The sequence below is a fragment of the Petaurus breviceps genome, unplaced genomic scaffold, assembly GCF_028583685.1.
Source record: "Petaurus breviceps papuanus isolate PSGF00001 unplaced genomic scaffold, PetGlider_PUasm1.0 287, whole genome shotgun sequence".
NCBI classification, from domain to species: domain Eukaryota; kingdom Metazoa; phylum Chordata; class Mammalia; order Diprotodontia; family Petauridae; genus Petaurus; species Petaurus breviceps.
The window spans coordinates 647150-671895 of NW_027186029.1; the positions used below are offsets into that span (position 1 = coordinate 647150).

The 24746-nt window shown below is 57.2% G+C and overlaps 2 protein-coding genes and 1 pseudogene across 2 annotated transcripts in view; 2 read left to right on the forward strand and 1 right to left on the reverse strand.

Annotated features, from left to right (window-relative positions):
- The window catches only part of LOC138167675 (zinc finger protein 850-like), a 762790-nt pseudogene that overhangs the window by 559346 nt on the left and 178698 nt on the right, over positions 1 to 24746 (reverse strand).
- SUSD2 (sushi domain containing 2) overlaps positions 1 to 24746 on the forward strand; it is a 423767-nt gene that overhangs the window by 353656 nt on the left and 45365 nt on the right. The window lies entirely within an intron of this gene.
- Positions 1 to 24746, forward strand: part of CABIN1 (calcineurin binding protein 1) — a 91362-nt gene that overhangs the window by 56051 nt on the left and 10565 nt on the right. Inside the window, exons 30-33 of the mRNA XM_069096603.1 lie at positions 19025 to 19188; positions 19821 to 19917; positions 20316 to 20879; positions 21275 to 21349. Coding sequence (XP_068952704.1) covers positions 19025 to 19188; positions 19821 to 19917; positions 20316 to 20879; positions 21275 to 21349 — 900 coding nt within the window. The remainder of the gene's footprint in view (positions 1 to 19024; positions 19189 to 19820; positions 19918 to 20315; positions 20880 to 21274; positions 21350 to 24746) is intronic.

Sequence of the window (24746 nt, forward strand, 5' to 3'; positions counted from 1 at the left end):
CACTCTTATCTGGCGGTTTGCTGGGAGAACCCCACCTCTGTGTCTGCTCTGGGCACCATGGCAGCGGTCTCACTCACGGCCTGGGTGCCACACATTTGGCCGGTTCCTCCTGGATTTTCTTCTTGCTGCACGGGGATGCTCTTTGGAACGGCTCTTCTGTTTCCGAAGCTTTGACTTGTCTTTGCTGATTGTCCAGGTTTTCTAAGCAAGATCAGCAGCAGCAAATAGGGGCGGTTTTGTTTCTGGTCTTTGTTAAAGCCTTGGAGATCTTTCTCTGGCATCGTTGCTGTGGGCTGAGCTTTGAGAACTGTGGGGAGGGGCCGCCTCACTTCACTCCAGGGTTTAGTGGGAATTGTTTCCACATTAACTTTTATCACTTATATGAAGTCAGGAAAACCAGCTGAAAAATATGCCCGACAACAGTGACCATGACGTAATGGAAAGAACCAAAAATGGAGACTGAGGCTGGCAGACGGAGGGAGGGATGAAGACAGGGACTGACAGTGAAATGAGAGAGGAAGGCCCTGATCTCTTCCACACGAGATGGAGTGTGGGGTGGGAGGGACAGAGCCGGAGGGGGCGTGGGGAGCTCGGCCCCAGGATGCTCTGCCTGGCAGCGGGGGGCTTTAGAGGTTGGCCTCGGGTGGCGAGTGGTGTCTGGATGTGGTCAGCACTGCCGTCTCTGATGGGGATGAAGGCTGGACGCGTGGACTCGTCCCAGCTGAGGCTGCCGAGGAATGGAACAGGCTGGGGCCTGGGGACTCAAGATGCAGATTAAGTCCCTGTCGAAGGGGCAAGTACCAAAGCCAGTAGCTCTCAGGGTGAATGGCCTGCTCTGTGTGGTCACAGCTGGCGGCACCTTCACTGAAGCACGAGCGAGTGAAGGACATCAGGGAATGATGCCCGTTGTGGGCTGCTGCATGCTGGTCCCTCAGCATGGCTAAGGAAAAGCAAAGGGCCCTGGGCAGCCTCTTCCAGCTCCAGACGGGTCTGTTACCAATGGGGACCTTGTACAGGAAATGATCCGGGAGGTCCCCAGGATAGAGGGTCCACATCAGAGCAGGGGCAGCTCGGCAGGGTGTCTGCTGCGCAGTAGGTGATGAATGTACGCTTAGTGGTGCGTTGATTGAGGAGGAGACCAGGAGGGAGAGAGGTAGGCGCCATGAGTGTCACAGATGGAGAGTAGGCCCTGGGCTTGGCGCTTAAGGGATTATTGGGCACTTTGGAGGAAAGGCTGAGGACTCTGGTAAAGAGGAGGGACCCCAGGAGGCCGGGTGGCTGCAGGTGAGAGAGGGAGGGGAGGGGAGGGGCGCTCCGCCGAAGTGGGACCCCGAGCTCCCCTCCCTCATTGCACAGGCGAGAGGAAGTGGATTCCTGAGGCAGGACTTCATTCGGGAGCTTTATGCACCGTGTCAGCGAGCTGGGCTTTGGCCTCCTCATTATCAGATTGGAGGAGAGGAGAGATGACGGAGGGCTTTGGGAGGGAGGGGGGACCTGGGGCTGCTGAGTCCCACAGACCCCTCTTCGGAGTAATGATTTAAGGTGAAATACATGGGATTGCCAAGGAAATTTCCTATAGAAATGCTTACAAACTGATGGAGTCTGGGGCAGCAGGGGTGGCCCCCACCTGGGAATGTCTTAGGATGAAGGCTTGGGGAGGCGGCCAGCTTGCCTCCAGGGCCGTGGGGTCCAGGCTGTCTGTGCAGTGGCCTGTGGCCTGCACCCACCTCCCCCCAGGGACCCTCGGAGGCAGGGGTTGTCCCCATCATCCACACCAGGGGCATTTGGAGCACTTCCTTTCTGTGAGGGTTCTGTGTACTGCCTTCTGATGTTTTCATGTCTGCCAGGCAGTGAGCATTTATTACACACCTACTGTGTTCCAGGCCCTGGGTATAAAAATAAAGGCACGACATAGCCCCAGACCCTGAGGAGCTCTCGGTCTAATGGGGAGACCGCAGACGCACAAGCGGGACACAAAGTGAGCTCTAAACAGAGGGAAGGCCCTGGCATTAGAAGGGGTCAGGGGAGGCTTCCTGGAGGAGGGGGTTTGAAGCATGGGGGCTGAGGGGTAGGAGGAGGGAGAGCACTCCAGGCATGGGGGGTTTCCGGTGAGGATGCTCATAGCCTGGAGCAGCCAGGAGGTCGGGTCAGCAGGTCAGAGTATGTGGCGGGGAGAGAGAGGTGTGAGAAGACTGGAAGGGCAGAAGGGGGCTCTGACTGCAGCTTGTTGCAGGATGCACAGCCAGACCGCTCCCTCCCTCCCTCCAGACTCAGCTCGGGGGTAGCCGGCAAGGCCTCTCCTCTGGTCCTCTCTCCCCCGGGGCCTTGCCTGTAGGCACAGTGGGGTTGCTGTGACACAGAAGAAGGCATTAGAGCCTGGTGTTTCCAGAGCAGTGTAGGAGCCTAGGAAGGAGAGGCTCTTCCCCGTTTGTCCCCAGTGACCTTTGGTGAGCCAGCCGGTGGGGCCCGAGGTCGGGACTGAGGCTGAGCCTGGGGGCTCCACACTCTGCTCACCCTCCCAGTCCTGGGAAGGGCGGGGTGGCCCCACCCTTGGGTGGGCCCCCTCAGGGCAGTCCCTGTGGGCTGCTCTCCAGCCAGGTGCCGTGGGACTGCCGTGGGACTGCCGCGGGCTCCAGCAGCAGAGGGACCCTTGGCGTTTTCCACTTGGGCCCAGGTGCTTTGTCGTTCAGTCCCTTCATCGTGTCCCATTTTGGGTGTTCTTGGCAGAGATACTGGCATCATTTGCATTTGCTTCTCCAGCTCATTTTACAGAGGAGGAAGCTGAGGCCGAGAGGTGAAGGGACTTGCCCAGGGTCACCCAGCTGGGCCATGTCTGAGGCTGGATTTGAACTTGGGTCTCCCTGACTCCAGGCCCAGGGCTCTCTCCATTGAGCCTCCTGGCTGCCTCCAGGGACTGTAAGTGCCCACATGGTGACTGACACCCGCCCTTCCCACAGCCTCCTTGGAACGCTGGGGTGCCCTGACAAGCTCATCTTCTGTGGCTCAGTCATTAAACATGAGGTGCCTGCTGTGTGCACTTAGCTGGCATGTCTGAGGTCCTTAATATGTGCCAGGGTTAGAGAGGCTAGAGGCCATCCCTAACCCGAGGAGCGGGCTGGGAGACAGGGCCTCAGTGGTGGCAATGATGGTGATGGAGAAGGGTACGTGGGGTGCTGGGACTGGGCTGTGGGCCCCCCAGGAGGACGAGCTTTCTCCAGGCCAGTGGCTGTCAGGACCCTCCAGCGACCTCCAGAGCCAGAATAGGGCTGCCAGGAGCCCTCCTTCCCCGGTCCCCAGGCTGGGCCAGAGCCATCTGCTCTCTCCCCTTCCTACCTTCTGGAGTCAGTGTTGGCCCCAAAAAGAAGCAGCAGTGGGTAGAGAGGGAGCAGGGACCTGGGGCCCATGCTGCTGCCAGAGGGGGCTGTGGGAGGCGGGGCCCTCCTCTGTTCAGTCCAGCCTCTTGGGCCTCCCCTTGGAAAAAGCAAGCTTACGGGTCAGACAGGCTCCCAGTCTGGAGCCGGCTTCACATGCTGTTCCCAGCGAGCTTGGCCAGCTTCCAAGGGCCAGCCAGTGGAGGAGACAGTGCTGTGTTCTCTGGGAGCTCGGCCAGGGCCTTGTTTTCTAGGCCAGTTCTCTTCTGACAGCGGTAGACCTAGAGAGGAAAGGGGGGACGGGCCTGGCCCACAGGCTTTTGGTGGGGAGCATCTGCCCTCTAAGGGGGTCTCTGGCATGCAGTGGTCCAGCTTCTGCTAGAAGACCTCTGGTCGGGAAGTTCTTCCTGACATGCCTCCCCCACAGCCCTTCACAGACTGGTCCCACTGGGGCTTTAGGGTTTCTGGGGGCTGTCATGCCCACTTACCCCAGTGCCCTTGTCAACATTGGCCGTTAGCTCCAGACCTTTCCCCGCACGACCGGATCCATCTGCCATCTCCCCTCTCCTGGCCTTTGCCCTGGCTGGAATGCACCCCCTAACCTCCTTCATCTCTTAGGATTGAGCCCACAGCCAGCCACCCAGTGACTCCACTGGGGCTGTGGTCTCTTCACCAGTGCTAATGACAGCCCCTCCTCTGGGGCTTTGGCCTCACACCGGTGGCATGCCAAGAGGGGCTCGTGGACCCCTGACCCAGCTTGGAGCTGGCGTCGGCCGAAGGGCCACCTCAGTATCTATCTGTGTGTGTACATGGGTCTCATGCGAGAGAACATAGACCCCTTGAGGGCAGGGTCCATCTTGGTTTTGTCTTCTGGGAGCGTGGGTGGGCCACAGTGTAGGGGGAGTGTCTGGAGTCAGGCAGACTTGAGTTCAGATCAGCCTTGAACAAGTCTTCCAGCCTGTCTCAGTTTCCCCAGCTGTGCCCTGGGGATTATGCTAGTGCCCCCTCTCCAGGATGTGAGCATCAGGTGAGCCCCCATTTGTAAAGATTTCCTTGCTCAGGGCTCTCCCCGGTGTCCAGCTCGAAGTCTGGCGCCTGGTGGGCCCCTAGGACGTTCTGTGGGTCGGCCCAGCATTTGCACATTCAGATTTTGGGTGGCACGTTCTGGGCCCCTTCTGCCCACCCACCTCTTTTGGGGGTGCGTGGCATCCACTGAGCTCACCTGTGGACTTCGTGGGTGCCAGACCTGACCCCCAGGAGCACTCGCTCCCTGGCCTCAGCTCCTTGATCTGCCGGCTGGGGTACAGGGAACTCCCAGGTGAGGGCAGTCCTTCCTCCCACACTGATGGAGCACCAGGTCTGGGCCCCTGAATCTGTCAGCATGCCCTCACGAGGCATCCTGCTGCACCCAGGCCCTGTGGGCACAGCTGGCCTCGCGACAGGCGCGGTGAGCCAGCTCTCATCTATGTGACATGCTGCTGCCCATGTGGAGGCCACAGGGCCCTGGCATGCTCTGGTCCAGGGGGCAAACACGTGGGAAGGCGGAGCGGCGGGTGAGGAGGCAGGGCAGTGCAGGCAGGAGAAGGCGTGCCCCTGGGTGTCAGGGCCCTGAGAGCCTCAGAGAAGCTGGCATTGGTCCCGGAGGCCACAGAGAGCCCTCAGGGCTGACTGGTCTGTCGGGGCCGGAAAGAGCAAGCCCTTATTAAGTCCCTGCTGTGTGCGGGGACTTAATCGTTAAACTCTGTGTGAGCCCTCAGAGGCTGGTGCTGTCCTTCCTTTGGCACAGGAGGTCCCAGAGGCTTCAGGGCCTGGCCCAGGCTCCCCCAGCCAGGAGGGGTCTGGGGCTGCATTTGGGCTCCGGTCCAGCTCCCCAGGGTAAGGGACTCTACGGGCACAGCCTGTCCTCAGGCAGCCTTGGCCCCCAGCCCTCCCGCCAGGCCCTCGCCCTCGCGAGCCTCCGGTCCAGATGGGAGGTCTCTGCTGCGTGGTCTCTGCTGTGCTTCAAAACGTCTTTGGCATTTTGTGAGAGCCGCGAGAGCTGTGACGCTGACCAGAGCCTCAGTCCTGCTTGCTTTTCTTCTCTGTTTGGCCCGCGGCGGCCTGGTCTCTTACCCGCTGCTCGTCGCCCTTCTGGTACTTCTGATGGGAATGGGCACAAGAACTTTTAGCCCACACAGCAAGCTGAGCCCAGACTCTGGGGGCTCGCCCCGGCTGCAGGCCTGAGCCCCTGGCGGTGCTTGGAGAGCTTGCTGGCCTCCTCAGCCCCATCTCCTCTCATTATATTCCTCTCTCACCTCTTAATTTCCCCTTTTAAGTATCATCCCTTCCTGTTCAGTTGCTCCTGTGCCCTCTATCTATGTATACCTGTACACATATATACACATTCACATATGTATTCATATGCCTGTATACCCTCCTGTATAGACATATATGTATTTATATATACATGTATATATTATACATACATGCACACAATTCTATTCCCTTCAATTATTCTCCTACTGAGAAAAGTTTCATAAGTTACAATTATCGTTTTTCCATGTAGGATTGTAAATAGTCTAACTTTGATAAGTTCCTTATGATTTCTTTCCCCTGTTTACCTTCTCATGCTTGTCTTGCTTCTTGTGTCTGAATGTCAGATTTTCTATTCAACTCCGGTTTTTTCATCAAGAATGCTTGAAAGTCTTCTATTCCACTGAATGACCATATTTTCCCCTGAAACATGATACTCAGTTTTGCTGGGTAGGTGACTCTTGGTTTTAATCCCAGCTCCTTTGACCTCCGGAATATCACATTCCAGGCCCTTTGATCCCTCAGTGTAGAAGCTGCCAGATCCTGGGTTATCCTGATTGTGTTTCCACAACATTCAAATTGTTTCTTCCTGGCTGCTTGTAATATTCTCTCCTTAATCCGGAAATTCTGAAACCTGGCTATAATATTCCTAGGAGTTTTCTTTTTGGGATCTTTTTCAGGGGATGATCAGTGAATTCTTTCAACCTCTATTTTGCCCTCTGGTTCTAAAACCTCAGGGCAGTTTTCCTTGAGAATTTCTTGGAGGATGATTTCTAGGTTCTTTCTTTGATCATGGCTTTCAGGTAGTCCACTAATTTTTAAGTTATCTCTCCTGGATCTGTTTTCCAGGTCAGTGCTTTTTCCCATGAGATATTTCACATTGCCTTCTATTCTTTCTTTTGTTTGGATCTCTTTAAGAGTATCTTGATTTCTCATAAAGCCACTAGCTTCCCTTTGCTCCATTCTAAATCTGAGGGAATGATTCCCCTCATTGAGCTTTGGAGATTCTTTTTCCATCTGGAAAATATCCTTGCAGGTGTCCTGAAAAAGAGCAGGGGGGCTGAGTGGACTTCAGACTTGATAAGAAACAGCAGTAGGGGGCCCTGCTTTGAGGGCCAGTGAAGTGTGAGTCTGTTCCCCTGGTCTCTGCCCTGAGCGGGCTTCAGATGCAGGGTTGGCTGCGCTTCCAGATTCAGAGTAGGGTTGGTAACCTTGGCCGCGGGATGGAGAGGGGCTAGAGGAGGGCAGCGAGTGTGGATAGAAATGTCTCCTTGGTGCCCTGCCCTCTAGGAGCTCCCTGGCTCCTCAGGGAGGCAGGAGGATTCAGAGGGAGAGAAGGGGTCTGGCCATCCCAGAGGCGCCTATCTCCCGCCCCATGGTGGGGCTCGCCCCTTCATCTGTAAGGAAACTGAGGCACCCCCTAGCTGCCCCTGGGAGCTGCCCAGAGCCAGATTTAGGCAAGTGGAGGGAGGGAAGGGCCCTGCCCTCAAGGGGCACACAGCCCTGACTACAGAGATCTGGGAAGCACCACGTCAGCACCTACTGTATGCCGGGCCTGGCAGCCCTGCCCTCTGTGCCCAAAGGGTCTGCCCAGGACCAGGGGCTTCCAGAGCAGCCGCTGCTTCAGGGAAGGGTCCAACCACACCAGAGCGGAGGTCATCCGTCATGCAGCATGAGCTTATTAGACACCTATTGGATGCTCTGAAGTGGCGATGCCGCAACAGTCTTGTCTCTGCTTCCCTTCCCCTTCTTGGTCTCGGCAGTGTGGTCGCCAGTGTCAATCAAAGGCACAGTGGGGCTCCTGGCCTGAGTGCGAATCTGCCACAGGCACTGCCTAGCTGGCGGACTTTACCGCTGCCTGCCTCAGTTTCCCCACAGCAGCACCTGCCTCGCAGGCTTGTGAGGATCAGTGGTAGCACACAGTAGGTGCTTTTTGTTTTACTGACCCGGGTTGGGTTTTTTCTTTTTAATTTTTTTGGGGTGGGGGTTTCTTGGCAGAGATCCTGGAGCGATTGGCCACTCACTTCTCCAGCTCGTTTTACAGATGAGGAAACTGAGGCAAGCAGGGTCTGTGACTTGCCCAGGGTCACACAGCTGGTAAGAGTCTGAGACTGGATTTGAACTCACTCGTTCCCTGTTCCTTAGTCTCTCAGTCACCAGATCCAGTGACCTTTTCTCGTCCCATGGGGCCTTGGATGCTGTCCACCCCCTCCTCCCGGACACCGCGCCTGCTAAGCCATTTTCATAGTGGGGAGAGGCTGGGCTGAGGCGAGAGTGTGTTTTGGAGGACTTGCACTTGGCAGTCCCTCTCAGGGATTCCCGTGGCCTGGCCCAGAAGTAGCAGGGGGGCCTGGAGAGCCCCCAGGGAACAGATGTCCTGGTGGTCACAGAGGGAGGTGCTCGTGAACTTGGCTGGCCCATGGGGCGTCATTGGTCAGTTGGCGTGGGTGAGGAGGTCACGGTGCCATGGGAGGGCAGTCTGCAGAGGGCCAGGGGCAGGACCCCCGCTGTGCCCAGAGGGTCCCTGGTTCTTACTCCTTCTTGTGACTTAAAAGATTAGGCCTTGTTTCTGAGAATAGCTGCCAGTGTTGGGAGATAGGAATCCTTTTCTTTGGAAAGTTTGGCATCGTGATGCGTCTGGCCTCCGGGGAATTGCTGTCAGTCATGGGATGGCCTCCTGCCAGGTCCTCAGGTGCATCTCGGGCTCAGGGCTGGTGGGAGCTGGTCCTGGCAGGACATGGCCCCAGTTGAGCCTCGTGGGGCCCAGGGGCCACCGTCGGCTGGGCCTGCACACCTTTCATCTCCTTCACTTTCTCAGGACCTGCCTCAGCACCCCGAGAGCTGGCCGTCTCCCTGCCTGCCCACCCCAGGCCCCAGGGTCAGAGGGTTTGAGCCCTGCCGAAGTGCCCAGCGCTTTCTGGTCCCTTCATAGGCATTTCCTGAATCCCTGCCCAGTGTGGAGGCAGAGGAAAAGGATGGGAGCCCTTAGGATGCGGCTCTGAATAGCCTGGGGCCCTGAGAGATGCCGGGGAGGGGACCTGTGCAAAGGCCTGGAGACAGGAGAGGGAGGGCTGCAGAGCCCCGGGGAGCATCTGTGTGTGCTTCCCAAGGCTGTGGGGAGGCAGGGGACCTTCCTGAGCTGGGGAGGGACGTGGTCTGCTCTGCCTTGGGAAGATCACTGGCCAGCCATTAATGCCTGCTAGCCTCCGGTGGTGATCTGAGACTTTGGCGGGAGGCTGGCTGGGACGCCCACCTGCTTCCTCCCTCCCTGTGGCCCGCCACATCCTGGGCGAGCCATGTGGCACCTGAGCCAGAAACTTTCTGGGAGAAAGGTGTCTGAATGTCATCTTCCACATCCCTCTCCTCCCACCTCCCTGTCCTGGGGGAACCTTCTCTGCGTCTGTCTGTCTAGACAGATCTTCCCAGGCTTCCACCCTCACCTCTTCGGCCTCTCCTTTGCATCCCTTGGAGCTTGTGGCCTGCTATGACCCCCAGATCATTTTCATGGGATCAGCCTCCTAGCCTAGTCACATGTCCGACATCCTCTGCTTGGGGAGTGTTTGCTGTTTGAGGAGGACAGCTGTGGATGGAGATGTCGGGAAGCCAGGAGCAGACAGAAACCCCCAAGGGGCTGGGCCAAGTGATAGTGGTGGAGCCAGTGTGGAAGCACCCGTGTGAAGGAGGCTGGGGCTGAGAAGGCCTGCCAGAAAGGTGGAAGCCGAGAGCAGAGAGTCTGGGGGAGGAGCTGACCTGTGCTTTAGGAGAATCACTGTGGTGGCTGGATAGAGGATGGACTGCAGGGGCAGAGACTGAGGCAGGCCCGGCCATAGGCCTTGTGAGGGGCTGGGGCTGCTTCTGGGAGGGGAGATTTGTGGTTAGCAGAGAGGCTGGGGGAGGTGGGGGTGGAGGGCCACGCCCGAGGACAGAAGGGGCCGTGGCCACCAGGAGGTCAGCTGGGCACAGGAAGAGATGAGTGTTTGTGAGGGTGGGTGGAGAGTGGGGGTGCGGCGGGGGCCCCCTACTGCAGCAGGCAGGAGGCGCCTGAGTGCTGCCGGAGGAGGGGGAGCCTGGAAGGAAAGGCTGCTCCCACGCCCGGAGTGGTGGCGGTCGGCAGCGTTCTGGGGCTCTGGGACTGCCAGCTGCTTTGATTCGGTCCCGCCCTCTGGCTGGACCTCTCTGGAGCCAGACCGGCATCTGGTGTCCTCTGCACCATCATCCGAGTCGCCGACGGCAATGTTCTCCCCGGCCCTGGGCCGAGCGTCGCTGCCTGGGACGCCCCACCGGAGACCTGCTGCCCGTCTGGCTGCCCGTCGAGTCTGGTAAGACAGAGTCACAAAGGAAGCCAGGCGGTTCAGTAGGCGTCGTCCTCGACAACACCAGATGGGCTCCTCGCAGTCCCCTCTTCTTTCCCAGAGGCTCAGCTGCTGTTTCTTTCATGGCCCCAGCAATGGACAAGGACAGAAGGCCTGGGAAACCAGCACTGTCTAGTTGGGATCAGTCAGCGACTGGATGTGTCAGCCATCCCCCTGAGGGGGCTCCGGCTATGGGAAGGGTCTCTTTTGTAAGCGTTGGGAGGAGGTGGTCCGGCTGCCCTCTGCCAACCTCCTCCATCCAGAGAATGGCGACCAGATGAGGAAGGGAGTCCAGGATGCAGGACGACAGGCCGAGGCTCCACCTGTCTCCTTCTCCCATAAAAGTAGTGGAAAGACATCATCAAGGCCTTTGCCCCAGTCTGGTCGGATCTCCCAATTGTCAGATCTCCGGGTCGAGCCGTATTTCCCCAAAGACAAGCAGGGTCAAGGGGAAGGAAGGCCTGCAGATGGGCCAGAGACAGTAGGGATCAGAATGTGGGGAGAGGGAGCCGGGAAAAGGCCCCTCTCCTCTCCTGAGGCTCCTGGGCCTCCTCCTGGCAGCACCATCACAGCAGGGGGCCCAGTTCTCCCCACGGCCCCACACAGGACACCCTGCAGCCCTGCCTCTGAGCCTAGGTCTCTCCCCTCCCTAGGTGCTGCTGACTCCTGGCAGCCCGTGGACTGTGTCTCTCCCACACATCCCGGAGTCTCCTACTCCTCAGCTCCCAGGGATTCCCTTATTTCTCTACTGGGCGCTGCCATCCGGAGGTCCCTCCGCCCTGTAGCTGACCCGAGAGCTGGAAGCCGCCGGCTTTAGTGGGCCTGCATTCTTTAAGCACTTCCTGCATGCTGAGCTGCCCTCAGATGGGGGGACAGAGGCACATCCTTGGGTCGGGTGGGGCTCATCTGGTGTTGGCAGAACTCACACTCAGAGCCCGAGAGGGAGGGCTGCCTACTCTGCTGGGCCCAGCCCCAGTGACCAGGACACCCCAGGGAAGCAGAGGCCCAGAGCAGGGAAGGGACTTAGCCAGGGTCACACAGCTAGTAAGACTTGGAACCTCTAAGCCCCATGGGCATTGAATCCATGTTAGGCTCTCTACTCCTCCATTTTCTAACCCTAATTCATTCTCTGTCCTGTTCCCGTTGAGGCCTGGCTGGCATTCTGATAATCCCTGCAGGCAAGAGGAGGGGTGCAGTTCCAGCAAAGGCCTGGTGGCTGGAGATGGGATGCTGAGTTGGTGGGAACCGAGCTGTGTTACGGGGGAGGGGATTCAGTAGAGTGGACCACCGACTCTGGTGCTTGTGGAGCTGAATTGGATTGAATGAAATTCTGTCCTGGCCCTTGAACCAATCCGAAAGGTAGGGCCAGTCTCCCCCTACCCTGGGCGGTCCTTGCAGGCCACCCTGCCTTTGTGCTGCCCTGCCAAGCCTTTCCTCACTGGGTCCCCAATCTGGGTAGTGTGGGCAGGAAACCAGAGTTCTCAAATGTGGTGTTGGCTTCCCTCCCCTCCCAGACAGACCAAAGGAGAGAGAGAAAGAGAGAGACAGAGAAAGAGAGATATGGAGAGGAGAGAAACAGGAGAGAGGGAGAGAAGAAAAACAGAGGGAGGGAGAGAGAAAGAGATGGAGATTGAGAGAGGGAAAGAGGGAGAGAAAAAGAGGAGAGAGGGAGAGAAACAGGGAGGGAGGGAGATGGAGAGTGAGAGAGGAGGAAGGAGAGAGTGAGTGAGTGTGTTGGGGGGCAGGGAGGGATAGGACGGCAGAGAAGGGGAAGGGAGGGGAGGACCCTGCCGGATGGTGGGTGGGGGCCGCTCCCTCGCTTCCCTCCCTCCTGCTGCACCCCTAGCCCTGGGCTGGGGCGCCTCCCTCTTCCCCCCTTCCCCCCTCCTTCCTCCTCTGCTGCTCTGTCCCCCTCCCTTCTGGGCTCCCCAGTCTGCTGCTGGGGCGGCCCGTGGGCGGGTGGATGTCTCCCCCCTCCTGATTGGCCGCCGCCGGCCCCTGGGCGGCCTGAAAGAAAAGAAGCTAGAGGGAGAGGAGAGGAGGGCAGAGAAGAGAGAAAGAGGAAGCGGGGTTTGCTGGCAGGCTTGAGGCTGAGGACTCTGGGGTGCTGGCTCCCAGCCAGGGCTGGGAGGGGAGGGGGAGCCCCAGCGCCCCTCCCCCCGTGGGCAGCGTGGGAGAGGGCAATGGAAGAGGGGGCCCTGCCCTTGGGGCCGGCCTCTCCCTGCCCTGGCCACTGACTCCAGGGGCATCTCTGGAGCCTGGCCCCTGAGCTCTGGGGCTCCCAGGACAGGGGAAGGAGCCGCCTCCTGGGATGGTGAGTTCCTGGCACTCTAATTAACTTGGGAGAAAGGCCTCTGCTTTCCCCTGGGGCTGCTGCTCCCTGGCGTTGGCCCCAGGGTAGGTGGGGCAGGTGGACGGGCTGGGGATCTTGGGCGGAGCAGGGCTGGGGAGAAGGAGCCCAAGGGAGGGACACAGCCTGACTGCTGGCATGCTGTGGGAGGCCCAAGGACTGGCCTTGTGGGAGGCCCCAGGGCTGTCCTGGCTTCTGGGCCCAGGGCTGGGCCCCAGCCTGCTTGGCTTGGTTTGTGGAGACCGCCTCACGCCTTTTTTCATGGGCCAAGAATTGAGTGGATTCTTGTCCTGATCTGTCCAGACCGGAGGGACAGTGCTGACCTGCCCCTGGAGCTTTGACACTGGAGGCTGACTCCTGGTATTTCCGGGGGGGCTTCCCTCTGGTGATTGCTGTCGGTAGCTGCCCCTGGCGTGTGTGGCTAAGGGCGTTTTTTCCTTTGTGGCCCGGGGCCTGGCACATAGGAAGGGTCTCTCATATTTACTGTGGGACAGCCAGGTAGTTCAGTAGATAGAGCACTGGGCCTGGAGTTGGGAAGCACTGAGTTCAGATCCAGCCTCAGACCCCTCAGTTTCCTTACGTGTAAACTAGAGATTGTAACAGCACCCCCACCCTCCTAGGGTTACTGTGGGAGTCAGAGGAGAGCCTAGCCCGGGGCCTAGCACACAGTAGGTGTGTTTCGCCGGATACTGGCCCCACGTGTTCTGCAGAGTGCCTAGTCCGGGGTCTGGCATGCAGTAGGTGTGTTTCCCCACGTCTTCCTGGGAGGCTGCCCCCAGCACACAGCAGGGGCGCCTGGGAAGGCAGGCAGTGAGCCCAATGTCCCCCTGGCCTCTTGGGATGGCCTTTCTGGTTTGTCGGAGCAGGCAGACAGCTTGCTGGAAAGCCAGGTGAAGCGTTCAGAAATAATGATTGTAATGATGACAGGCTTTACAGGATCGCAGAGGGCTTGATACTCACAACTGCCCTAGGAGGTTGGTGCTGTTATGATTTACCAATGGAGAAACTGAGGCAGGAGAGGGCAGTGCCCAGGGTCACCCAGGGAGTGACTCTGATGCGGGATTTGAACTCAGGGCTTCCTGACTCCAGGCCAGGTGCACTATCCTCTGAGCCAGCCGGCTGCCTCCACAGGTACAAGGAGGGCCATAAAGTCCTGCTCTGATCTGCAGATGTGTCATGTTGTGTTCAGGCCAAGAGGCGGCTCAGAACCCACCTGGCAGCCTCATCTCAGTGGACATGGCCTGTGTGAGAAAAGGGAAGAGGCTGGGACAGTGGGGACGAGGGGTTGCCTGCACCCCATGTCAAGCCTTTGAAGGGTCTTAGGAAGTCAAGTCTTCTGGCCCCTCAGAGAGGGCAGGCATTTTCTCTGTGCCAGGGATGGGCCTTCTCCTTCCTTAGCTCCCCTCCTGGCATCAGGGTCCCACTGATGGCCTGCCTAGGGAATCCTGCCCCCTCCCCTCCTGAGACTGGGCAGGGAGTATCTCTTGTCTAGTGTGTGGCACCTAGAAGGTGCTTAATGAAGGGTGATTGACTGACTGAGAAGGACTGTGGGAGGCAGAAACTTCCCACGATTCCAAAGCTCTCTCTGGAGATCCCGAGGGAGAGGCTGGCCTAGAGGCAGTCACCCGCATTTGTGCCCTGGGAAATTGTAACGTCCAGATTGGGGTTGGGCAGCTGGCGGACGCCTGTGGGAATGGGCAGAGAGAGGGTGAAGAGGAGGAAGCCTTGTGGTCCGAGGCATGGATCAGAGAGGGGAGAGTCCGGAAGCAGGCGGATGTGTGGAGGTGTGCTGTCCAGGCCTGGTGGGCTCTGGAGGTTGCCCTGAGGACAGGGGGCCACCCCCACTGCATGACCAGTCAAGGCTGCTGGTCCTGCCCTGGCCTACCTAGCCTGTCTGACTTGGGGACACTCTGCCAGCTCTGGCCTGTTCTCCTTTGGCAATCCTTTCAGAAGTCTTTCTTCTTGACATATGTGGTCATAGCAAATGCCACAAAATACATCCCCAACAAACTGAGCAAAGCTATGCGTGGTTGGGGCGTGCATGAATGAGTGTGTGCACATGCGCACATGTGTGAACCGTTCTTTGGGTTCTGGCCTTCATGCCTTCCCACCCAAAGCCCTGGGACCGTGGGACAGGTGGTTCAGACAGGGAAACTGGGCCTCAGAGGGACTAGGGGCCTTGTGCCAGGTCACATAGCAGTTGGTGGTAGAGCTGGGATCTTCTGGCATCAGCTGCCCCCTCCTCACTACGTGGATGTCTGCAGGGAGGGCCTCTTCCATACCTCTCCCTGCTCAGGTCCTTGTCCTTTAAGGCTCAGAGCAGGTTCGGCCTGTAGGAAACCTCTCCTGGTGTTCTCTGCCTATCCTACAACCAGTAGGGAGACTCAACTGGGTGTGAATAGAAGGAGTGCTGGGGAGACTCATGTGCCAAGTGTCCCCGAGAGCCCAGGCATACCCTTTCTTTGCTCCTGGTGGCACCTGCTGGGATTCAACATGCATCCAGTTCTGGAGGACTGCAGAACTTGACCTCCCTGAGGGCAGCAGCCATTGTATTCCTAGGGAATTCTGGACACATCCTCCAGAGGAGGTCTGTAGAGGACAGAATGGAGGGACTGGGGACCCTCCCCAGAGAGCCCAGGGCCAGGGTGTCAGGCTGCCACACCCCCCCCTCTGATGGCTGCTCTTGAGCTCTTGGGGTTCATTGAAACTTTCAAATCTTTTTTCAGTCTAACCATGTCCTTCCCCCACCCCAAACCCCATCTTATACTTGTGAAAATGATCTTCTGAACCCAAGTATAACACTTCACCTTTATCCTAATTGATCCTTTGGATAATCAGTCAAAAATCATGAAACCCCTCCTAGGTGCCATACTGACCACACTGAAGTCAGACAGTGTGTGCTCATGGGATGGAAGGCTGCAGGAACCCCTGTATATAAAGAATGCACCAAATATTTTTAAAATGACTACTAGGTAGTAGCTGAGGGAGAGTAAAATCTTGCAGAAGAAGGTGCTGCTTCCCCTGAGTCTTGAAGTAAGCTAGGAGGTGAAGGGGAGGAGGGAGTGCATTCTATACAGGAAGGTACAGCCGGTGCAAAAGCACACAGTCTAGAAATGGAGGGTCTTGTCATGGAAATGGGGAAGATGGTGGGGTGGGGGGCTAGATTATGAAGGGCTTTGAATGCCAAGTAGAGCATTTTTTATTTGATTCTGGAGGCAATAAGGAGCCATTGGAGTTTGTTAAATAGGAGGGTGACATAGTCAGATCTGGGCTTTTAGACAATCACTTTAGTGACTGATTGGAGGATGGACTGGAGTAGGGAGTGACTTAAGACAGGCAGACCCACTAGCAGCTATTTCAATAGACCAGTTGTGAGGTGATGAGGGGACTTCACTAGGGTGGGAGTAATGTCAGAGAAAAGGAAGGAACATATTGGAGAGAGAAAATTGACCAGAGGTACTGAAGAGATAAAATCCACTGGAGATGCTGAAGAGCTGAAATGGCTCAAAGATGCTGGAGAAGTCTAATATACCAGAGATGCTGGAGAAATGAAATGTACCAGAGATGCTGGAGAGGTGAAATGTACCAGAGATGCTGGAGAAGTGAAATGTACCAGAGATGTTGCAGAGGTGAAATGGCCCAGAAATGCTGGAGAGGTGAAATGGCCCAGAGATGCTGCAGAGGTGCAATGGACAGGCCTTGGCAATAGCTTGGATAAGGGTGGGGGGTGGGCAGTAAGAGACAGTAAGGAGCTACGAATGACTCCTAGATTGGTATCCTGAGGGACTGGGAAGATGGGAATGCCTTTGGGCATGGTCACTTTACGGCACACTGCCCAGGCTCCTCCCGGGGATGGGAGCAAAAGAGCCCATTTAGTATGTCCCCTTTCGTTTAAGGACCAATATCATGAAGGCATGGGGTTAGAACACTGGCCTAGGAGGCAAGAAGACCTGAGTTCAAATCTTGTCTCAGACACTTAGTTAGCTGGCCTTGGGCAAGTCATCTGATAATCTCTTTTAAGTGAAGATAATAATAGATTGGGTTGTTGAGGATCAAAAGAACACTTACAAACCCTAGGGTGTTGTGGAAAGATTGGCTGTTTATTATTATTATTTGTGATTTTTCAGGTGGGGAAATCAAGTGACAGAAGAGCAGGGACCTCCCTGACACAGGGAGGCTCTGTCCTCAGAGAGGGGGCAAAGGGCAGTGCTCACTCCCCTCTCAGGCAGGGTAGGCAGCTAGACAAGAAGAAACACTGAGGACTGAATGACCAGATGGAGGAAGAGGACTCACTGGCCACCCAAACCTGGGTTTCTATGTCCCACGCAGAGTCTCTTGCCAGCCCTTCCTCATGAAGGAGATGGGCTGAGGAAGGCTCACTGCTGTGAGAGTGAAGAGCCCAGCAGAGTCCAGGCCTCTTGTCACTGCTGCCTCCCTGCCAGCCCCTCTCACAGTCTGCTAAGGGCCCCCATTCCTGAAATGTCTCTGACTACCCCAATGGTTCCTACTCTCCCTCTGTTGGCCAAATACCTTGATGCTAAAGGGAGGCGAGCCCACAGAGGCCATGTAGTCTGAGGCTGTCAAAAGCAGAATGGGCCCAGCCATCCATCTATCTGCCTGTGTACCTCTCTGTCCATCTGTCAGTCCATTCGCCTGTCCAGCTATCCATTTGTCTGGTTGCCTGTACATCTGTCTGTTCATCTGTACATTTTTCTGTCTCTGTGTGTCTGCCTGTCCACCTGTCTAGACCGATTCTGAGGTCACCCCTGAAGGGAGTCCTTTTTTCAGCTCTAAGAGTTCCCTGACTCTGTCGAGAGTTGCCCGTCTCTGTGCTGGTGGAGGGAGCCCTGCGCTGCTAAGGGCAGATTCCTGGGGTTTCTCCCAGCTTGGTGTACTCTGCCCATCCAAGGAGGATGCCAGGCGCCAGCCCTGAGCCCCAGGCCACTCCACGTTCATGCTTTGTCAGGCCCCTTCCCTGGCTCTGTCCCAGGGCCTGCCCCTTGGCTGTCTCCTGGATCGTGGGGGAGCCCAGCCTGTGGAGAGGCCTCTGGGCAGATGCCGGCCCCAGCCCCCATCAGCGGCTTCCTCACTCCCTGGCCTTGTTGGCTGTGTTGTTTTTTCCATTGAATTATTTCCCCTTTACCTTTGCCCTCCCTGCAGATGTGCTGTTCAGCTGACTTCCATGAATGCTTTAACTGCTTGGAAGGAGGGGGGAGGGAGGGCAGAGAAGTCATTATCAAGCGCCTACTGTGTACCAGGCACTGCTAAATGCTTTCTAGGCACCTCATTTGATCCTCATGACAGCCCTGGGTGATGGCTGAGCATAACTAGGCTATTATCCCCATCTTATGGCTGAGGAAACTAAGTGTCTGAGGCTGGATTTGAACTCAAGTTTTCCTGACTCTGTGTCCTTTGGGCAAGCCTGGGTCAGTAGGGCAGGTCGGTGCCCGCTCTGGCCAGCCCCCGCTTTCTCTCATTTCCCTGGTGGGTGTGGCTCTGCTTGCCTCTGAGAATCCCCTGAAATTGGTGCCAGTGGGCTTCCTCAGCCAGCTCTCTCAGGGACCCTGGGCAGGGGCCTCCCCCTCCTTGTGGGAGGATATGCCTCGCCCAAGGTCTCACAGGTGCTGGATTGGAATACAGGCTCTTGGTGCCACTCTCCCAACAGCAACAAGTGGTCCAGGGGAGGGAAGGCCGGCCCTCTAGGAGACAGCTGCTCTAGCTCTATCATCTTCCCTTCTCCAGGCTCAGTAACCCTGTTCTTTTTTTTGGTTGATTTTTTTTTTTTTTTTTGCTTTTTGGAGGGGGAAGGTAGGGCAATTGGGGTTAAGTGACTTGCCCAAGGTCACACAGTGTCTGAGGCTGGATTTGAACTCGGGTCCTCCTGACTCTAGGGCCGGTGCTCTATTCACTGCGTCACCTAGCCGCCCCCAGTCATTTTGTTCTTTAAGGTGGATCCCAGCATGGTGTATGCCCCAGAGCAGCCCAAGGCAGCGTCTAGCCTGGTGACCCATAAGATCTGTTGACTTCTTGGTACCTGGCCATCTCTCCCAGTCAAAGGGAGGCCCTTTGCAGCCAGGCAGCACATACTAGGTACTTTATACTTAGTCCTAAGATCCTGGGATCTTATGAACTTGGGCAGAGAAGTTGTCAGTCAGCCAAGAGCCGCAAGGTTCACAGGGGCTCTCTTCTCTTCTGCCAGAGGACACACTACTCAGAGCTGGCCCCAGCTTAGGCATTCACACCACGATGATGCTGCCCTTGTCCACTCCCAAAGCTGAGACCTCGCCCTTCTTACCTCTCTAGTTCAATATTAAACAGATACTTTCCTGAACAGAAGAGCATGTGCCTGCCAGACCGTCCAGACTAGGCAGGTGTGGCAGGAAGGAGGGAGGGCCACCTCCAGGCTGCTAGCTCTCTGTTCTGGAAGGGTAACAGAGGATTCCCGTCTCTCCATATCAGATTCTGCGCTGGGGAAGCATCTGGGGAACTCATGCTATGTTCTGGGCATTTGGCATGTGGGAGCCAGAGGGAAGCTGAGCTGGCCGAGGGCCAGAAGGTCTCTGGGGGCCCAGGAGCAGCCTCTGGCAGAGGCCCCTTGCAGCTTTTCACACTCGGACACTCTGGGCAGCTTCTCCTTCATTGCCTTGGTTTCTCCATAGGGCATCTGGCGCATCCCCGTGGATGAGATTGACCGGCCAGGAAGCTTCGCTTCTCACATGAACCGCTCCATTGTCCTGCTGCTGCAGGTGCTTTCGCAGCTAAAGGACTACGGCACCCTGCTGAGGGTGTCCTCAATGCTGCAGAGGACACCCGACCAGGGGAAGTAAGTGGGCATCATCCCGGAGGTGGGCGTGCCCTATGGCGGCAGTAGGGGGCTCACAGGCTCTTGGGAAGGGAGACAAGCAGCTTCTGGCCATCTGTAGGGGGAGGGAGTGAGTGAGTTTGGGGCCGGGGGGGGGGTGCCCAGGGGATTGTTTCGCAGGCTGCGCTCTGCAGCCGGACTGCGTTGAAGAGCATAGGGGGCACCGAGGGGACCTGGCAGAGATGAGGCCATAGTGCTGGCGCCGATGGGTGGAGCGAGGCTGTGGCTGACCTCTGTGGCCCCGTGGCTGAGGGGGAAGGTCCAGAGCCATTCACACCTGCGCGCCAACAGCACAAGATAGCCTCCCTGCCCTCTGTTTTCTAGGAACTGAGTGGGTTTGAGGAAAAGTCAGATTCACCCTCCCCTTGCTCACTGGCTCATTGACAGCGGCTCATCAGCCGTGTGTTAGGCCCTCTCAGGCCTAGCCGAGCCTACATGGGGAGGGCGGGAGAGAGGGAAGGAGCCAGCCTGTCTGCAGTGCTGTCCTTCATGCCTATGCTGGGTTTCCCTGGGCGCTCGGCCCCACATCGGTCTGGCTGTGGAAGCTTGACCCCCCGCCAGGCGGCTTGACGTTGGGTATCACCATGCCATAGGAAATACCTGCGGGATGCAGACCGCCAAGTTCTGGCGCAGCGGGCCTTCGTCCTTACTGTGAAGGTGCTGGAGGAGACGCTGAGTGAGCTGAGTGAGGTGAGAGCGGCAGCCAGGGCCTCGGGCCTCCTGTCTGCTTGGGCCTGGCCTGCAGGTGCAGGGGTCTGAGATGAGGCAGCACTGGGGAGTTGGAAGGGTCTGAGCAGAGTGACCCCCATGGACGGGGAGCTCACTGTCTCCTGAGGCTCCTTTTTGGGCCGACCCCAGCCTTCAGAGAACTCCCCCGGGATCTGCAAGTGCCAATCCTACGCTCCTCAGTCTCGTCTCCCCTCTCCAAGCCTCCATGCTGGCTGAGCCCAGACCCTGGAGTGGTCGCCCTGGGGCCCACTGAGTCCCCAGGAATGAGACCTTGTTGGGATGCTTGGCTTGAGGCAGCCCTCGCTCAGTAGGAAAGCGCTCTGCTGGGTGGGCTGTGACCGTCCTCTGCTCTTCCCCAGGGGTCAGAAGGCCACAGGATGACGACAGACGTTTCTAACAAGCCAAGTGCCGAGGATGGGAGTGAGGTCCTTCCCAAGAAGCCTGCTTTGTCTGATGGCGGGGGCAAGGGGGCAGCGCCCAGCTACAGCCCCTCGGCTGCCCCCAGTGCTCTCAAGGAGCATTCCCGGGCGAGCTCCACGGAGCCCATGGACCTGGAGCCAGAAAGGGCTGATGTGGCCCTCCGGCGCCCTGAGGCAGAGAGGCCGCCTCCTGCTCACACGCCCAAAGACTGCGGGCCTGACAGCCGCCCGGCTGAGCTGTCCCTGGAGGACCTGAGCATCAGCTCTCGGCAACAGCTGCTACCGCAGCCGCAGTCACTACTGACCAAGGGTTTGGGCCAGTCGGCTTTCGATGAGGCTGGACAGAGGCCCAGCCGCAAGAGGAAGTTACTGGATGACCCTGAGTCTGGGAAGAGCCTTCTCCTGGATGCTTACCGAGTGTGGCAACATGGCCAGAAGGTCATGGCCTATGACCTAGGCAAGATTGAGAAGATTATGTCCGAGACCTACATGCTGATCAAACAGGTTGGCTTTGGGGTCTGTAGGGAGGTGGAATTGGGAACCGGAGACACGCGGAGGGGGGGGGAAGTCAGGGAAGGTTGTGGGACTCACACCAGTGGTTAGTCAGAAGGCCCCACCAGGCGCTTAGGATGGCGTGGCTCATGCCGCTGTGCTTGGTCAGAGGCTCCCATAGGGAGCTGGGACTGGGGGCTAAGGCCCCCAATGGGGAGTGGAACCAGAGTCAGGACTGAGGTCATGCATGGAAGGGCCAGAGCCCCCCCGGGGCAGCCAGGGGCCTCTGTCTGGGGTTTAGGCCTGTTGGCTCCTGGGTTCCCTCATTCCACATTCTGTCCTCAGGGGACTCACCGACTTTGGCCATTGTCCAGCGTCTCTCACACTTCCTTCCTCCCTTTGTTCAGGTGGATGAGGGGACTGCTCTGGAGCAGGCCGTCAAGTTCTGTCAAGTACACCTGGGAACGTCGGCCCAGCGACAGGTAATGCAGGTCAGAGCAGGCCTGGCCTGGCCTTGGCGGCCGGATTGTGGACCTCACTGGGTGACGCCTGGATCCTCCCCCTGCCTCTTGACCATCCCTGCCTTGTTCCTCTCCTCTGGGCCAAGGAGAGGGGCTCATGTGCCCCTGGCATCAGCCCGGAGAGCCCATGGCTGGGCGGTCCAAGTGTGGGGTCAGTCCTCACTCACAGCTCTCTGAAACTGGGAGCTTTGCTCAGTGCTTTACAAGTAAGGTCTCACCCCAGCCTGGGAAGGGAGGTGCCCTTCTTGTCCCATGTTACCCATGGGAGAGCTGAGGCAGGCCGTGGTGAAGTGACTTGCTAAGGTCTCTAGGAAGCCAAATGTCTGAGGCAGAATTTGAACCCAGCTTTTCCTGACTCCAGGCATAGTGCTCTGTGTGCTGACTGCGCACAGCCCCACGCTCAGGCCCAAGGACTTCAAACACAGTCTGACATGATGGGTCCTTTTGGGGGTGCACAGGTGTTCCGTGGCCTGAAAGTCAAGAGAGGGCACACCAGGTGGTGGGCCAGGCTGGGTAAAGGCTCACAGGCGTGAGGTTAGGGGCTGAAGCCTCCTGGTGCTGTGCCATACAGGGCCTTGAAACCCAGGTGGAGGGGACATAGTGAGTGGCCAAAAGTTTGTGGGTCTGAAAAGGGGCAGTCCTGCCGATGGAGAGACTCCAGAAGGGCCTCCCAGGGCTGAGGGCGCTGAGACAAGAGGGCAGGGGATAGCTGAGCAGATACACCCCTGGGCCCAGACTGAGGGCTGACCCGCCACAGGGATGGCAGATCTCAATGCTCTGGACTCCACAGCCTGGGCAAACATCAGGAAGTCCCCCCCCCAGGATAGCACTGGGTGGTCTCCCTGCCATCCTTGAGCTCCTTGCCACATGTCCCTCACAGGGGCGTCTCCACCTTGGCAGGGACAGGCCTCATAGCCTCTGCCCAGTTGCTTTCTCAGCTCTACCAGCAATGCATGGCCAAGGCAGCATCCTCTAGTGTCTGGAGCATGAGGTTCAGCCCTGGAAAAGTCCCTTTACTTCTGGGCCTCAATTTCCTCATCTGTAAAGGTTGGGGGAGGAGGGGTTGGACTCAGTGACCTGAGACTGCTTCCTCTTGGTCTTCCCTCCCTAACTCTGATTTTCCCTGGTACTCGCCTGTCACATTCACCTCGTGATTCCCATCTCATTCTAGATCTCTGCAAACACACAGCTTCCCATTTCCCATCTCCATGTCTTTGCATTGACTGAAAGGCTGTCTCTCTTTCCTTCTGCCTCATGGCATCCCAGCTCAAACACCATCTCCTACATGAAACCTTCCCTGATTGCCACCCACTGCCCTTGCATTTAACTGCTTTGTGTTAATTTGAGGTTGGGTCCCTCTGTGTGTTTTTGGACTCTCTGGGTCTCCAGTTCCTCGTGAGCCCTGCCTCGGGGACAGATGTCATGCCTGGTCCTTTGGGGCCTACAGGCTTCCCAATTTCCCTCTTTATAGATTCCCACCCTTTGGAGGGTGATCTGTCTCCTAGGGTGGCTGAGAAGAGAGGTAGGAAGCCTGAATTGGCCAGACAGCACAGGTGCAAGCCAGACCTATATCCTCCAGACTGCAGAACTGTGAGAATGTTTGCTTGCTTCACAAAGCGTTTGACCTGCATGCACAAACTCGATCAGCCCAAGCTCTCTCAGATGGCTTCTGTGACAAGTATGATTGTGCCCATTTTTTAGAAGAGGAACTGAGGGGGAGGCTAGGTGGTGCAGTGAATAGAGCACCAGCCCTGAAGTCAGGAGGCCCTGAGTTCAAATCTGGCATCAGACACTTAACACAAAAACTAGCCGTGTGACTTTGGGCAAGTCACTTAACCCCAGTTGCCTTCTAAAAATAAAAAAAAAGAAGAGGAACTGAGGCTCATAGACAGGAGATGGCCTGCCCATGGTTACACTCCTAATGAGCAGGTACAAGAGGCAGAATTCAAACTCCAACTCTGGCTGGCCAAGAGCCAGCTGAGGCACAGGTGCCATACTCCAGGCTGGGTGGGTGGGTGCTGGGGCAGGGTTACAACTCATAGAATCCCAAGATTTCTGTTAGAGGGGCAGGGCCTCAGTTCTGTCTGCTCTAACCCATTTAGATCAGGAAGGTAGAAATAAGGGAAATTAACCATTCCAGGGATGGGAGACAACCTGTCTGCAGGTATACCCCGCAGGAAAGCTCAACAGATTGGCTTGGCTGCCAAAAGCATTGAGCGCCTAGAAGGGCAGTTTGTAGACAGACTGCCAAAGACTTAAAATGCCAAAGGGGTTTGTTCCTGGAGGTCAGAGTGCCTGGAGCTTATGGAGTTGAGGATGATGTTGTCAGGCCTGTGCTTTAGGAAAATCACTTTGGGAAGATAGACTGGAGGGGGAAGAGACTGAGGCAGGAAGATACCTGACCCCCTTCCCCCCCACCCCATTTCCCAACAGCTACCTCAGTAGTCCAGGTGTGAGATGATGAGGGCTTGCACCAGCTTGGGAGCAGGGTCAGTGGGAAGGAGGGGGCATATTTATGAGAAACTCCAGAGGTGAAATAGACCAGAGATGCAGCAGAGTTGAAGTGATCCAGGGATGGTACAGAGGTAAAATGGACCAGGGATGGCGCAGAGGTGAAATTGCAGGCCTTGGTACCATATGGGATCTGGGGGGGTGAGAAGAGTAAGGAGTCCAGAATGACCCCAAGTTGCGAGCCTGAGGGACTGTAAGGATGGGGGTGCCCTCAACAGCAACAGGGAAAATAGAAGGGGGACATTTTAGTACTGCCCTTTACAGCTATTGCTTGTCCTGAGTGTAAAAAATACCCTGACGTCTAGTAGCAACATGGCTTAGATCTCCAGGTTATCTTTGGAAAGTGTTGTTAGGAAGAACCAGATTCAAAAAGCATATTGTGAGCCTCATGACAGAGGGGGCATGTCAGTGAAGTAAACTAAATCACAAGAGAAGCAGTCGGGCTCCCCTCTCGTAGGGCTGGGCCTGGCTCCCACTTCTCACCCCCTCCCTCGGTGCTGCTGACCAGGTGGCCCCAAGGGCTGTGGCTTTGCCAGGGTCTCAGGAAGGCAGGGGTGGGGGCAGTGGGGCCCAGCACTGCTCTCCCTCCTCCCAAAGACCAGCCATTTTGTTTGCTGTTGCTCTCCCCAGTTGCCATGACACCCCCTCTCTCCTGGAGGTGGACTTCTGGGCCTCATTAAAGCTGCAGTTTGCTCCCTCTGCCCGCTGCTTGGAGTAGTCAGGACTCACACACAAGGAGGAAACGGGGCTTCACCCTGCCTGCCTTCCCCTTCCTTTTCTTTCCTGTCCTTGCCTTCCTTTTCCTCTCCTCCCTTCCTCCCTCCCTCCCTCCCTCCTTCCTTCCTGT